Source organism: Grammomys surdaster, unplaced genomic scaffold, assembly GCF_004785775.1.
Source record: "Grammomys surdaster isolate TR1022 unplaced genomic scaffold, NIH_TR_1.0 126028, whole genome shotgun sequence".
NCBI classification, from domain to species: domain Eukaryota; kingdom Metazoa; phylum Chordata; class Mammalia; order Rodentia; family Muridae; genus Grammomys; species Grammomys surdaster.
This window is the reverse complement of record NW_021620841.1, coordinates 1,709,121-1,725,285: the sequence shown is the minus strand read 5'-3', so window position 1 is coordinate 1,725,285 and position 16,165 is coordinate 1,709,121. Positions and strand designations below refer to the sequence as shown.

Below are 16,165 nucleotides of genomic sequence, written 5' to 3'. Positions count from 1 at the left end.
CTCTCTCTCTCTCTCTCTCTCTCTCTCTCTCTCTCTCTCTCTCTCTCTCTCTCTCTCTCAATTATTTTACTATACAAATGGAATTTTGAGGACAACTTGTGGGAATCGGTTCTCTCCTATGGATCCAGGGATCTAACTCAGTGTGCCAGTCTTTATATCAGGTGTCTTTACCTGTTGAGTCAACTAAACACACCTCTACCCTTGTTTTTCAAGACAGGGCATCTACTGAAACTGAAGATCTACAATTCACCAAGGCTGATTGTCCAATGAGTTTCCAGGGTTCTAGGCTTGCACAGCCAGACCTGGCTTTACATATATAGGTGTTTTACATACATAGGTGGAATACATAGGTGCTGGGGGGTTTGAACTCAGTTACTCTTGATTTCCTGACCGACACTGGTCCATCTTTCTAGTGTATCATGTGATGTCTTAGTCCATGTATATACTTCATACTGCTTAAATCGTGTCAGGTGTCTCTCCCTTATGATTTCTGATTCTCCCCTGATGAAATCCACAGCTCTTCTGGATTTGGGGGGGGGAGCTATTGCCTGTAATTGTCTTTCTGTGCGTTGACACATGAGAAATTGCAGCATCCGTGTGACATTAATGGTTCTCTTGCCAGGCGAAGCATACATGAGACTGAGTAAGCTTCCTGAAGCTGAGCATTGGTACATGGAATCATTGCGATCCAAGACAGACCACATCCCTGCTCACCTCACCTACGGGAAGCTGCTCGCCTTAACAGTAAGTACTTAGCTTTCTCATTCTTCAGAAGTTAACTTTTTCCCCATGTGTCCCCGGGATAGCTGCCGTTTGAAGCACTGATTCATTTTGTGCTAATGAACTCAGTAAATGAATGGTAATGATCCTGTTAGAGACCTAAAATGACAATGTAGAAAAACTAAAACTTTTGGGTCTAGCCTCTAAAGATGTGAGATGTGACAATGTTAGAGGTGTCAATTAGACGAACATAAATGAAGAACCTTAAGGAGAACCTCAACTATGCTATTTCCTATTCATGTTGTCTTAATAGCAACATTTATATAAATAATATGTTTTACAAAAACTGTTAGCATTAAATAGGCTGGGGTTAGAACTAATTTTATCAAATAACTGTCATATAATATATTCATTTTGGAATTCCTTCTAATTAGAGGCAATTCTTAAGAGACTTATAGACTGGCCTTACAGGCCAAGCAATTCCAAGGTCTTAGAGAAATAATAGTAAAAGTGATTCTATTGAAAACTTGTGCTGGAAGTAGTCTTCAAAAGAACACAAACCTAGAAGGATTTACCATAATATAAAAAAAAGAATAATGTGCAAAATGTGATGATTTGGTGGTGAGTCAGATAAACTGTAGTTACCAAATAGCCTAGGTTCTAAAGTTGATAAGCATGGAGCAAGAATGAGTAATTTCAGGGTATAAAAAAGCAGACAAAAATTCCTGCAGCAGGTATAGAGTTATTTCCAAAGCAATGCTCTCCTAATGCAAAGTGACTATTTGGATTGTATTGAGAATTATATATATATATATATTCATATAAGAAAGAAAAGCACTTTGTGGGCAGACACATTTCCGAGCATACTCATTTTAAGTCCACTGCTCAAGGACAGAATATCAGAGATAAACCTGGGGCTAGGCTTTGCTTATGAAGCTCATTTTCAATGGGTTAGAATGGCATGCAGAAATGTAGGCATGTTCAACCCGCATCATAAAGATGGTGAAAAAAGAATAACCCTGGAGATGGGTGTAGCGGCACAGACTTTTAATCCCAGGACATGGGAGGCAGGGGCAATCTGTGTGAGTTTGAAGCCAGTCTTTTCTATATAGTAAGTTCCAGAAGAGCCAGAGCTATACATAGGGAGACTCTATCTCAAAACCAAAACAAAACAACCAAACAAACAAAACAAAAACAAAACAAAAAACCTACCAACGAACAACAACCACAGGAATGACTCCAGCAGTTTTCTTTATAAATCTTAGGTGACTGAATAAAAACAACACTTGGAAGGCACAAAAATAGAAGAGTTCATCCCTAACACTGCCTGTAGCATATCGCAAACACTTACTCAGAGTAAAATATTGATGAGGCACAACTACATAGCACTAATCAGGGTTGGGGGAGAGATTATAAATTGATAGGATATTTGAACTGATTTGGAGAAGAAATCAAGAGCAACTATAATTGATTCTTCAGACACCAGTCTAAAGAAGTCTGTCTCGTGTGGATAACAATGAGAAATTAGTTCATCCCAAAGAACCCTGGACGAGAACATAAACCAGGGCATCTGGCCTAGTACAGGGCTGAGTTAAAAGTTATGCAGAAGGGTAACAACTTTCATTGTATGACTGTAGACATCAGGTTTGCCTTTATGTATGCAAATTCTAGAAACCAGGCACCTTCCTCTAAAGCACGATTAGAGTTTTTCACTGCTGTGGTCAATGAGTTAAGAAAAGCCCATGGCACAGGTGTGGCTCACACAGCTGAAGATGACATGATAGGAACCCAGTGCTTTCCTTCACATGTGTGTTGAGTGGGTCTCCCAGAGGTGCACATCCTTAAAGCTTGACCTTTCATATGGTCATGATAATAATTGATGACCTGTCAGAGAGGGGCTGAACATTAAGAATTTAGCCAGGGTACCATCACCTCCACAGGTGGTTAAATGCTGATTCCTGGAGCAAAGTCTTCTGAAAATAAACAAGACCCTTAGTTGTCCCCTACTCTGCATGTTGTCATGGGATCTCTTGTTCTGGGTCATGTTTCCCCTATGATGCCATCTCTCCTGCTGTGATGTACCCAGAAGACCCTTACCTGAGCAGAGTAGGAACTGGCGTCATGCTTTTAAACACACCAGAAATGTGAGATGCAAAATGTTTTTTTTCCTTGTAAATATTCAGCTTCAGGTAGTTTGTTTGCCCAACAGACAGTGGCAATGGACATCAGACAATGAGAATGGATTAATCTACATTTTTCTGTTTATTATCATCATCATTATTATTATTATCATCATCAGTAGTAGCAGTAGTAGTGGTAATATTCTTGCATCTTTTTTTTACAGTCCAGTTGTTATCCCCATCCCAGTCTGCCCTCTGACTGTTTCACATCCCACACCTCCTCCTCCATCTCTAAGAGCATGTCTCTACAGCGCCCCCAACCCCATCCAACCTCCCCACTTCCTGGGACCTAAAGTCTTTCGAGTGTTAGATACATCTTCCCTCACTAAGGCCAGACCTCTGTTGTATATGTGTTGGGGGCCCCATATCAGCTGGTGTATGCTGCCTGATTGGTGTCTCAATGTCTGAGAGATCTCAGGGGTCCAGGTTAGTTGAGACTGCTGGTCTGCCTATCGAACTGCCCTCCTCCTCACCTTCTTCCAGCTTTTCCTTAATTTGACTACAGAGTTCTCTGGCTTTTGTCTAGTGGTTGGGTGTAAGTATCTGCATCTGACTCTTTCAGCTGCTTGTTTGATCTCTCAGAGGACAGCCATGCTAGGCTCCTGTCTGTAAGCACACCATAGCATCAGTAATAGTGTCAGGCCTTGGAGCTTCCCCTTGAGCTAGATACCAACTTGGACCCATCACTGGACCTCTTTGGCCTCAGGCTCTTCTCCATTTTTGTCCCTGCAGTTCTTTTAGACAGGAACAGTTCTGGGTCAGAGTTTTTGACTGTGGGATGTCAACCCCATCCCTCCACTTGATGTCCTGTCTTTCTAACTGGAGGTGGACTCTAGATGAATTACCCTACAGTGGGGAGAGGGAACTTTGTAGAGTTCTGTTTTGCTTTTTTAATTCTTTTCTCATGCAATACATCCAGAACACAGTTTCCCCTCCCTCTATTCCTCCTAGTCCCCCACTACCCCTCTCCCCTAGATCCACCCTTACTTCATTTCCTGTCAGAAAAGAGCATGTCTTCCAGGGATATCAAGCAAGCACAAACAAGGCATAACAAGTTTTAGTAAAATGAGGCACAAATCGTCATATCAAGATTGGACGAGGCAATGCAGCATGAAGAAAAGGGTTTATTTATTTATTCACTTTACATCCCAGTCTCAGCCTCACCTCTCCTCCAGTACCTCCTCACACAGACCCTCCTCCATTCTTTCTTTCTTCCCCTTCTCTTCTGACAAGGGAGAGGTACCTCAGGGTATTACCCTCCACACCTCTCACTATCCCCCAACCCCAGACATATCAAGTCAACTTAGAACTAGGCATGTACTTTCCCACTGAGCCTAGATAAGCCAGCCCAGTGAGGGGAACAGGATCCACAGACAGGAAGGCAACATTAGAAGGTACTCTGCAAATGGCTATCGGTCAAACACATTTGCGAGATTATATCTCATGGTTCAAGCATCTATTAACTATCTCACAGCTATGAGTGGCCAACTATTGGGCTGTCAGTCATAAGATGAGAAACAAATTATCATGATGAAAATCTGAAGAAATTTGTAAAAGAATTATCTCTGGTCGAGAAATGGTAACATAGCATTTAAAAGCATGGTATCATAAATAAAGAAAGAAATAGAAGTGCTGAAGGGTACATTAAGTTTTTACACACACAAAAAAAACCTATGATGATGTGTAGGCTTAGGTTTTTCAAAACGTACTTTAAAAGGGTTCTCAAATGATTTGACCCGTCTTCTAGCCCATTGTCCAAGGGTAGGGGAGAAAAGATGGTAAATGGGACAAGGAGATGTGGTGGACATGTTTAGAAGTAGCTCTTTGGGGTGATTCCAATCTGTTTGTCAGAATACGAGTAGCCCAGTTCAGTATTGTCCTGATACTAACAGTCCAATTCAAAAGTGTCAAATCCAGCAGAAATTGCCAGGCCTCTGCCAAACTGGCATAAATCATCAGGAAAGACCAGGACCAGCAGGAATGCCAAGAATTCTCTGCTGTGCCTCTCTCAATGAAGTGAGTTCTCTGCTGTGCCTCTCTCAATGAAGTGTAGACTCATGACCAGCAAGACTAGCTATGCAAGTGCCTGGTCACTAGTCCTATATATACGCTCTCCAAGAATTGTGTGACCTTTCATGGGTTTTTCATCAGCAAAACACCATGTGAGTCTGCATCATGTGACATAACCAGAAACTTACACTTCAATAGTGAAAACTGTTTGCATGTGAGGGAAGAGAAGACTCCTTGCATACAAATACAGAAGTCAAATGTGTAACTGAAGATATTTGGAGCTTCTGAATATTCTTATGGAGTACATACAGACATTTGTACTTAAGACTTCTCAAACACTTTAAAAAAGGACTATAAAACTTATACCTGCCTGAATCTGAACCTTCCTACAAAGAAGAAACAGATAGAAATGGTCACATTTGTATATGTACTGCTGAAGTGCCTAGACCCAATAATGGACATAAAGAACATGTGTCCTGTTCCCTTAGATTTTTGATTCAGAGTATTTTAAGCTTTCTGTTTTAAAATAGAGTTTTAAAGCTGCTTTTAACAGTTTGTGCTTTACAGAAACATATTGAAAAGGGAAAAAAAAGCTTATACATTACAATCTACATTTTAAATTCCCCCCAGTAAGACTTTTATAGTTTCCTACTTCATGATTAGATGAAATGCAGACTTCTGTGAACTGGCTTAATCATAAGGCCAAATCCCACAGCCACCTTTAATAGTCTCTTCTAAATTAAAAGTTTGGCAGATTCCGTGTCCAGTGCATTACATCTGACCAATTATGGGTTTGTTGGTCTTCTAATATGCCACCGAATTGGCAAGGTGGAAAACGCCACACATTTTGACTTCTGCGGTTTTACGTGTCTTATTAAACAGGACTGGCTATTAGTCTCAAGAGAAGTAGAAAAGGATTTGATACCCATCCCTTTATGGTGAAACTCAGCGAAGGTCAACTGTGTTAAATGGCTGGCAGCTGTATCAGTTACTGTAAGCTAGGATTTTATATCAAAACTCCTGTCTTACAAGAAAATTTAAAAAAATGATGATTATTACTTTGATTGTAGTCACTGATTCGCTCAAAACATTTTTTCTTACACACTATTATTTTTTAACAATCCCTGTAATATTTTTAGTAGGCAGAAGAGACCAAAGGGATTAAGGATTCCCAGAATGCTTTTGCACACCCTACAGATCATGTCCTTTTTATTCTTCTGCAAAAAAGAAAGAACATATTTTTCCTCTCTCTGCCTGTTGAAATCTTATTTCCTTTGTGAAGTCTGGCCTGATTTTCTCAAGCCGTTATCATTCTCTTCTCTGATCATCCTTAGCCCTCGTCTCTGTATCTCTGTCATATCACTTGGTAATTAAATGGCATATAAATTTGTGTCTGTCTTTTGATCTTAGGCATACAACAAGGACTCGCTTTTTTTATTTTCATGGAATTTCAACATTGATTTCCCTAGATTGACACTTATTGTCTCTTAACCCCTTCTTTCGGTCCACACGTGTACTTAGACTGGTTGATCCGCAGTGAGCGTTGCATGAATTCTCAAGAATATGTGCTGAAGAATTTGACAAGAGTGGTATAAGCATTCAGTAAACACACGAATAATCTTCTAAAGCTCTAAAAAGAAAGATGATATTAGAGAGATACTTATCAGCTAGCTTACATGCTTGATGTTATTTCTTTATTTTTTAAATTTTTACCTAAAAAAACTATTTTTTCATAAATTAAAACTTGATCATATCTTTTCCCTTCCCCAACTCCTCTCAGATCTTCCCCACCACCATTTTCACCCAACTGCTTTACTTGAGCTCTCTGTGTGTGTCTCCAAACAAAAACAAAATAGAAAATGCAACAATAAGAAACAAAAATCAGAGCAGATAAGCAAACTGGAAAAGAAAATCAGTGAGACAAAAACAAAAACAAACAAATAAAAAGCACAAACAAAAAACAACAAAATCTGAAAGCAAAGTCTATTTTCTGTAGCCCAACTACTACTGGGCGTGCATCGGGACTGCCGGCTCTGGAGTGTAGCTGATGTATCCATTAGCACTCCATTGGAGAAAATTGATTTCCCTCTCCTGCAGGCATCAGTTGTAAATAGCTTCTTGGTTAGAGATGGGACTTTGTGCTCACTTCCCCTGTTTCCATGCTGGGATTTGGTCTGGTTTGAATCTGTGCACGTCTTGTGTATGCTGCCCAGTCTCTGTGAGTAGTTCATGTCCGCATCCATCTGCCGTGTCTTGGAAGACACTGTTTCCTTGGAGTCTTCCCCCATCTTTGCCTTGTCTCTACCATGGATCCCTCAGCCTAGAGGGGTGGGGTATGACAAAGATAACCGATTTAGGGCAAAGTACTCCAAAGGCTCCATCTCTGCCCATTGTACAGTTATAGCTCTCTTTATTAATCATTTCAATTTGTAGAACAGGAAGCTTCTCTGGTAAGGGCTGAGCAATGCTCTGCTCTGTAATTAGCAATATATCATTAGCCATCATTTTATTGTTATCTTCCTTTCCGTGTTATTTCTTGACAACTCTTAGAGAATGCTAGTCCACTTTATGAATGAAGAACCTGAGCTTCTGAGATTTAATTAACATTCCCTTAAGGCTATACAGTAATTAAATAGTACAATGAAATACAACTATAAAGTTTTGCCCATTAAGGGTCATGATTTCATTGTATATTAAATAATTTATGTGATTATTCCCATTGATAGCCCCCTTTAACTGATTGGAGACTCTCAAAAGTAAGTATCTTTCCCTAAACATTTTTAAAATTATTTTTTGATATGTGTTTTTTAATTATCTGTTTAGATTATGTGGTTAAATGCGTTTTTATTATCAGCTGTGACTGTTTGTGAATAGAAGACTTTCGGCTATTGACACTTTTTGATCCAACCTTATACCCGTAATAAGAACTTCCCAGGGTACCCTAGAGGAAGTTCTATCTTAAGGTCACATTAGTACGCCCTATATTTAAGTATAGTAGGGCTAGCTGACATGTCTTTAGAAATATATGGAGGTTTCATACCAGTGTCATGTCCAAGTAAAATACAAAACACAAGCTGAATTTGAATATCTCTACTTAAGATTGTGATTTATTCCTTGTTGGAACTTTGCTGCCTAGGGCTAACTGCATGCATTTAAAATCAGTCATTCACTGAGAAGGACAGAAAGAAATACCATTTCCACTATTGTGTTTCAGGTGATATTTCTGCTTATTTTTAAATCTATGTGGGTCCTGAAGCCTTGTCTTTTCCTAAACAAAAAACAAAACAAAACAATACAAAAACCAAGAAAAAAAAGAAAAGAAAAAAGAAAAGAAAAACCTTTTGTTCTGTTCCATTTATCTAAGCCAAAGATTTGGTAGTTTTTTTAAGTCTGTGAAATTATTATTGATTTAAATTGTAATAAAACCTTCTTGGCTGTTAGCTTACTTTCCAGAATTAGTTTAGTGGGAAAGAAGGAAAGATATTGGAGACTCTGACAATAATTCTTGACATACGAAACCTTTATTTTGGCTACTGCATGGACACACTAAGCCAGACTTCTGTGTCTAGCCAAAGTTAATTGGGTTCCATAAAACTCCAGTTGTGAAAGCACTTGATGTTCTGCTGAAAAGTCCTGCTTCCCTCTCCCCCACTTCCCCTCCCCTGCCCCTCCCCTTCCCCTGCCCCTCTCCCTCCCCCTCCATGGTGTCACTGTGTCTAGGAGAAGCTCAATGCTCTGTTCTGTGTTTCTTTCATAATTATTATTATTACTTAGAATTGAGAACTCCTTTTTCCATTTGGCTCCATTCAGAGCAAAGCTCTTTCCTTTTGTGTGCGGAGCAACATCTGGCTTGCTGGATGTGTTTTGCTGTGATTTCTGTACAGCCATGTTTAGATTGGAAGAGCTTTTGGAAGAAGCAGTTCTTTCTGTATTTCTGATTTGGTGATTAATATGAATGCATGTAATTCATATGTAAAATTTACTTCTGTGAAAAGGGAAAACATTATATCAGACATATCTGTTGGCAAAATATTAACTGACATATGGAAGGGAATTTAATTCAGTATAATATTCAGCTAAATGTTCACATAAAGTTACTTCATCTGAACTTTATGATTTCGCATTCTAGAAACAACAGTCATCGTTGGATTGTCTTTTTTTTTTCTGAGAACCAAAATGGGTATGATAGTGATTTTATTACAGAGCCTTTCCATAATTCAAGATATGCCTTTTAAACTAATATCAACACTGTAAATATTGTGCTTACTATCATTAAGTGACATAGGAATCTAAATAAATATATTGATTCTTTATTCTGCTTTTATATAGTAGAACGGAATGTGAAGCATATATCTTGCTGGTAGATCAAGCTAGCCTCGGAAGTAATACAGATCAAAATACTGAAATTCTTTAAGATTCAAAGCTGTGTGTGTGTGTGTGTGTGTGTGTGTGTGTGTGTGTGTGAGTGTAGGTGTAAAAACAGCTAATTTTCTATATCTCCTATTCATATTAACTTTTAACTTATGGGTATATAAGGACATACTCTTCAAAAATGGCCTGCATTTTATTGTTTGGTGTTTTTTCTTGGCTTTTGTATTGGTCTATAGTTTTCATTTCATACAATTAGAATAGCCCATCAACTTAAGACTCCTCTCAGTCCTTCAGACACTCTGATATCTCAGTCTTATTGGAGAGATGGAGATCAAGAAGCAATGTGGTTCTAAATGTAATATGACATTCTTGCAGAACTTCATAAACATTTATAAAAACCTGCAGTGAGCAGATGTCTCAGAGTCTGCACCCTGCCTCAGAGTTCATTGTGCTTCCCACTGAACAGTAGTGCCGAGAAGTTGAGGGTGTTTTCATGGCTTGAAAAAAGATGTGGCGCTTTTTATTCAGGAGACACTAATAGCAAAAGCCAATCTCCTGTACTTGTGACGGTGGCAATGGGTTTTGTTACAGAAAGGATAATTATGTAGTTTCCTAAATTGTATCCAGACCCTTCTCTTGCTGTTATCATAGGCACAGGATTCCGCACCATTTTGCAGGCATTTCCTTCTGATTTTAAATTTCTTAAATGTGTTAAGTTCCATCCCTGCACTATGATCCTTGCCATGACCTCAGGACCTGCAGCTTAGTGCTCTTTACCAGTGCTTTCTTTGCAGTCTCCTGGTTTCAGTCTTGCTGTAACCTGGCAGGAAACCATGTAAGGTCAATTGAGCCTTTATGTTCACTGTGTGTTTCCATTCTAGTTGCATTCTGAGGCTGTAATAAAACATGCTGACCAAATATAACTCAGAGTAGGAAAAGATTTATTTTCATTACACTTCTGAGTCCCAGTCCATCATGGAGAGAAGTCAATTCAGGAACTCGTCAAGCATGAATCTGAAATAGAAACCATGGAGAAATTGGTGCTCATTAGCTAATATATACATGTATACATACATACATATATACATATATACAGTCACACACATTATATATATATGTATACACATTATATATGTATATACACACTATACACACACACATATGAATATATATATCCATCCATCCCAATGTACAATTAATTTTTTAATAGCACAGCATCATCTGACTAGGGAATAGTACTGCCCATAGTGGATTGGAACCCCCACACCCCCACACACACACATATACCTCAATTACCAGTTGAAACAATCCCCTAGAGACCTGACTTAAGTGCCCTTGTCACGTGATTGTAGCTTGTGTCAAGTTGACAGGTAATGCTAACTAGGGAAATTTCTGATCTTGATAATTTTGTATGATAATCATATAGATTAGAAGAAAACCTGAATATAATTCTTGTTAAAATGATGTGTTGGTCTAGGCATGCATTTAGTATTAGGAAAGGTGACACGAAGAACATATACTTTCAAAATAATTACCTTTTGTCTTAAGAGGTTGAGAATTTATTTTTCAAGAAGGAGATTCTATTATCATCTGGTAGCATTCAGTTATGTGTGGATGTACTGATGAAGTTCAAATGATGGTGAGGTTTCTTGCTGATGACACCTTCAGGGGTTGAAAATACAGTGAGTTGAGGTATGCTTGCAGTTTCAGTTATTTGGAAAACTAAGGCAGGAAGATTACAAGTTTGAGACTTGTGAGGAAGTTTATTAAGAAACTTTCTCAAAAAACCTTTACATGACATTTGCAGATACAGCACACTGGTAGATATAGCACAGTGTTAAGTATACTCAAGACACTAGGTTCAATCACTAGTATGAGAAAAATATTGGAGTTGAAAATACTTTTAGTACCTATAAACTATCAAGAATCCATGCTAGCAAAGTAGACTGTGTACTACTTTGTAGAGTACTGTACAGTGTAGCATGAGTTATTTCCCCATAATAATGTAAGAGAATATAACAATGTACATTTTATCATTGAAGAAAATAAAATATCTGAAATTCCTACTGAATGCGTACCCACTTTGCCACCATTATAGAAATTTTGAGTCCTGTCTTAGGTAAGTCAAGGACGATCTGTATGTATTCTCTCTCTCTCTCTCTCTCTCTCTCTCTCTCTCTCTCTCTCTCTCTCTGTGTGTGTGTGTGTGTGTGTGTGTGTCTTCCTCTCTCTCCCTCTCTCTTCCTCTCTCTCCCTCTCTCTCCCTCTCTCCCTCTCTCCTTCTCTTTCTCTCTGTCTCTCTTTCTCTCTTTCTCTCCCTTTCTCCCTCTCCCTCTCTTTCTGTCTGTCTCACATATTAAAGATGCTGCCTTAGTTTGCTTTCTGTTTGATTTCTGCGGTATCAACCAGGACCAAAAGCAACTTGAGGGAGAAAGAAGTTATTGGTTTTATACTTCATAATAATAGTCCATCGCTGAGGGAAGCCAATCTGGAACTCAAGCAGGGGAATAATCTAGAGGAAGAAACTCAAGCAGGGACTGTGAGGGAATGCTGCTTACCAGCTTGCCCCTCTTGGCTTCTCAAGGTTGTTTTTTGATGAAACACAAGACTTTCTGCTTAGGGATGGTACCACCCACAGTGGGTTAGGACTTCCCACATCAATCACTTGTAAAAAAAAAAATACTCACAAATTTGCCTACAGAGAATCTGTTAGAGGCAGTTTCTCTACCAGGGTGTCTCTTTTCCAGGTGACTCTAGCTTCTGTTGACAAAAACTAACTACAGATGCCATTTAAGTCCCAATGTTTTAAAGCATTCATCACTACAAGCCCTTGTTATAGTTTCATTTTTCCCTTCCTTTGATTGGCTAGAAATTGTCTCTAGCATCTTATATGCAGTAGCTACATGTCGTCCTCTAAACTGCCTTCCCGGTCCTCGTTTTGCAGACTTTTAAATTGGGTCAAAACAAACCCACTTATTAACATACTCATAAACACACAAGTCCTCTCCTCATTACTTTTGAGGTCCTTGGTCCAAGCAGTGTGGAGCAGAAGACCCACAGAGTTGTAGACTATTAGTCTTTGAGAAGACACTTGTTCCAGCATAATTTATTCTGGGCTTGGCCCCATGTCTTCTCTCATACCGTGAGTTTCTAGGACTGTGTGAACGTGTCCTTAATTTCATTTCTCACTTTATATAAAACTCGCTTGACTGCCTTTCTACCATGTAAAGAAGCAAATATCGATTTTAATATAAATTGGTTTTTGGCCCTTCCTCTGTCCCTTCTATACTCTTGTCTAGCCCAGGGCCTTTAGTTTACTTCATACTCTTTAGCATACAATGAACTAACCATCATGCACTGTTCCACCAGCTCCTTCTATGAGCTCATTCCTCAGATATTAACTTCATACATGAGGATGCTGGGATTCACAGAACTTGAGTGTCCAGAACCTATCATGTAAGACTATCCCAGTATGTTTCCTTCAACGTAGCTGTGCTATTTACATTATTCCCTAACCTTGGGTTTCTTATATTATGCCAGAACACCAGCCATTCACATTATATAGGTAAACCCTAAATACAAAGCATGAAAAAATTGACTTCAAAAATAAATCATTTAACATCAAAATTTTCACATGCAATTGTGCAGTGCATAGGCAGTGTCTGTGTACATTTTAATGTATAAATAATTCTAGAATAGCTACTGATAAACGGTCTTTGGTACCTGTGTATGTAGAGTAGCAAAAAATGTAACAGTGATTCATAAGATTGCTTTTAATGTATATGTGGTATGAATAGATTCTTTTGAATTTGGAGATTTTATAGAAGCATGACAAACTCATAGGAGTGGGGTGAGGAGCAAGGTCAAGGAGACCTTGACCTTTAGCTGGTCAGATTGAGTTGAAGCCAGAGCACTTAAGCACTTCCAACCCCAGTCATTTATTTCTTCTCCCAGTCAAAAGCATAATTCTTCTTAAAGGGCCTAAAATTGCAGGCTACTTATGTGTGCGACATAATAGAGGCTCTTCATCAAAAGTGACAGGATGTGGTACATGCTTGAACATATTCTGGAGTCTAACATTTTAGAAACTTCGTGATAATAATGTTTTAAGTTAAAAACAGCAGCATGCAGGAATCACGTCTAAAATGAACCTTTAGAGAGTTTTGGCATTCGCCTTCTGCTGTAGTTACTGGGTATCACACAAAAAGCCATGTGTTTTAATGCCCTATAATGAAGAAATGGGTGATGTCAATGGAACAATCAGGTTTAGAATCTTTTATCCCCCCAAATAAAATTGACAGGATTATCTCTATAAGCATTTCTTACATTGGGCTCATGCTCCAGTCGATTGAATGTGGTTTAACCGTTTTAGGAAATTGAGACACTCACTGTGTCAGACAGGGTTAGTAGATAGCAATTAGGTCAATACAATCAGAATTATCTTTGGAACAAATGTAGTTCTCATGGAACCCTGGTTTCTGAAGCCAGGGTTTGTTAACAAACAATATGGGACCTCTCAGTTCTTTGGCTGTTCATCCTGTCATGTGATATGCTACTCTTTATTTAAAGACATGATTGCTGTCTTCAGCCATACCAGAAGAGAGCATCAGATCCCATTACAGATGGTTGTCAGCCATCATATGGTTTCTGGGAATTGAACTCATGACCTCTGGAAATGCGGTCAGTGCTCTTAACCGCTGAGCCTTCTCTCCAGTCCCAATATACTACACCTGCTCATGTTCCTGCTTGATACCTATGATGTAATGCAGCCAAGGGTGCCTTTATGACTGGTAGTGCCATGCTATTTTGGCTTTTAGTCTACAAAAATATGAAGTCCCCCAACCTCAGGTATTTTTCTTTATTATAACAAGGGGAAATTGACTAACACAGTACATTTCATTTGGCTCTAAACAGGGGCAACAATCAATTGCTCATTGAGCAAACCCTAGCTCAACAAGTATTGTTACATAGTGTATCAATCACTTTACGCCACCATGATGAAATACCTGACATGATATGGCTATGAAATAAAGGAAAGTTTATATTGACTTAAGGTTCAAGTCTTTGATTAGGCACTGTCATTAGGTTGGGCCTCTGGTGACAGTGTCAAATCACAATGGGAACATAGATTGAAGCAAGAGATCACATCTTGCCAGGAAGAGACTAGGAGAAAAATACTCAGGAGAGAGTGTTCCTCACTCCTCTCTAAGGCATGGATCAGTAAACCCAGAATACCCCAATAGCTATCTGACAGGTCCATAACAGCTTCCAATGGCATACCCTCAGGGATACCCCAATCACATATCTCTAGGGACACCAATTATTTGTATAGGAATCTTTGACAGATTGTCAGCTATTCTTATTGCATGTGTAATATCTCCATTTAAGTTATGCTTTTCTTTCTTTTTTTTTTTCTTTTCCTCATTTTGTATAGTCTGGGGGATTTCTCTTAACCCATTTCCCAGCTTGATGACTCTTTTTCTCTTGTTCTTGCTGAGTCTTCTGATGAATAGTTCCAAGGTATTCTTGATACCTTTCCCAGTGCCTTTGGTTTCTAGCATTTCCTTTCTTTCTATAGTTTTTTTATGCTGACCTTACTCATTTGATGTTCTCAGTGTTTTGATTGGACCCATCATCCTAGAAATCACAGTCGTTTAAAGGGTTCTGTGTCTGATAATTCCAAAATCTGCTTCATATCCCAACATCTGAGTCTGTTTTTGATGCTTGTTTCTTTTGAGGCTTCCATTTTGTCATGCCTAGTAACTTGTTTAATCAAGTTGTAAAAACTGAAATATGTAGTCCCTTATTATAAGGATTTATGCCAATTTCACTAGAACTTGGGCATTACTTAGCATTGGTGAGAGCTGTAGGTAACGAAGGATGGGTGGTACCACTGAGGCAGCTGGGTAGGAGTGATGGACTATAATCTCCAGCTTTAGTGTTTCCTTCCTCATACCACCACATGGAGGAAATCAGTTTGGATTTTTACTGAATATGCTTTGGAAGTATTGGAAGGGCCAAGCATCTCTTAGGCTTAACCTTCAAGGTGTTTTTCTTGCCCTTCTGGTATCTATACTCAGCCTCTAGGAAACTGTCAAAACCATTGCATATATATCATGAATCTGCTGGTTTTGCAGCTCCATTGACTTCTGACAAAGACGAGCGAGACTCCACTGAGGCTTTCCAGGGTTGGTTTCCCACATCTCACGATCTCTCTGCTCTTTCACACTCGATTCACTACTGGATGCAAGAAAAACTATTTGTCAGTCTGTCTAGTTATGGTTTGTTGTTGTTTTGAGATTTTATGTGTGTGTGTGTGTGTGTTGTATATGTGTGTTTGTTTGACTTGATGTTTAAGTTTTGTAAGAATATGTATGGTAGAGTTTTCATATGCTGGTTTTGATTATTTTTCTTATGAAACTTGTGTGAGAACACTCTCTTTCCCAGTAGAGCATCTTTCCATCTCTCTCATAACACTCATTATAGACTACATCATACCTGTTAGCTCTGTGCATGTGTGCTTTATCTCCTGTATCACTGTCCATGTCTCTATTGTGTCTGACTGTAACAGACATCACAAACCTTTATGGAATGTGTCCTGGTTCCATTTCCTAGCTCAGAAGATATAAAGTAGTCAATGTATAATTTTTTTCAGTGTCTCAAAAGTATAGCAAAAGGCATTTAGAAAAATGTATCTAATCATAGAGCTTGCTTGCTTTCTTTATAAATATTGTCATCTTGAAAGAATATTCCTATAGGAAAACTGCCTTCCACCTGCCTAGCTTGTTCCATGCTTAGTAGATCACTGATACTGGTTAAATACAAGCTATTTAATCAACAGGACTCCCTCCCTGCTTATCTGTAAAATAACTGGAGAGGATGAA

General features: G+C 38.8%; 1 protein-coding gene across 1 annotated transcript in view; it reads left to right on the top strand.

Annotated features, from left to right (window-relative positions):
- Positions 1-16,165, top strand: part of Tmtc2 (transmembrane and tetratricopeptide repeat containing 2) — a 385,985-nt gene that overhangs the window by 267,995 nt on the left and 101,825 nt on the right. The window contains exon 8 of the mRNA XM_028754557.1: positions 623-744. Within this exon, the coding sequence (XP_028610390.1) occupies positions 623-744 (122 nt within the window). The remainder of the gene's footprint in view (positions 1-622; positions 745-16,165) is intronic.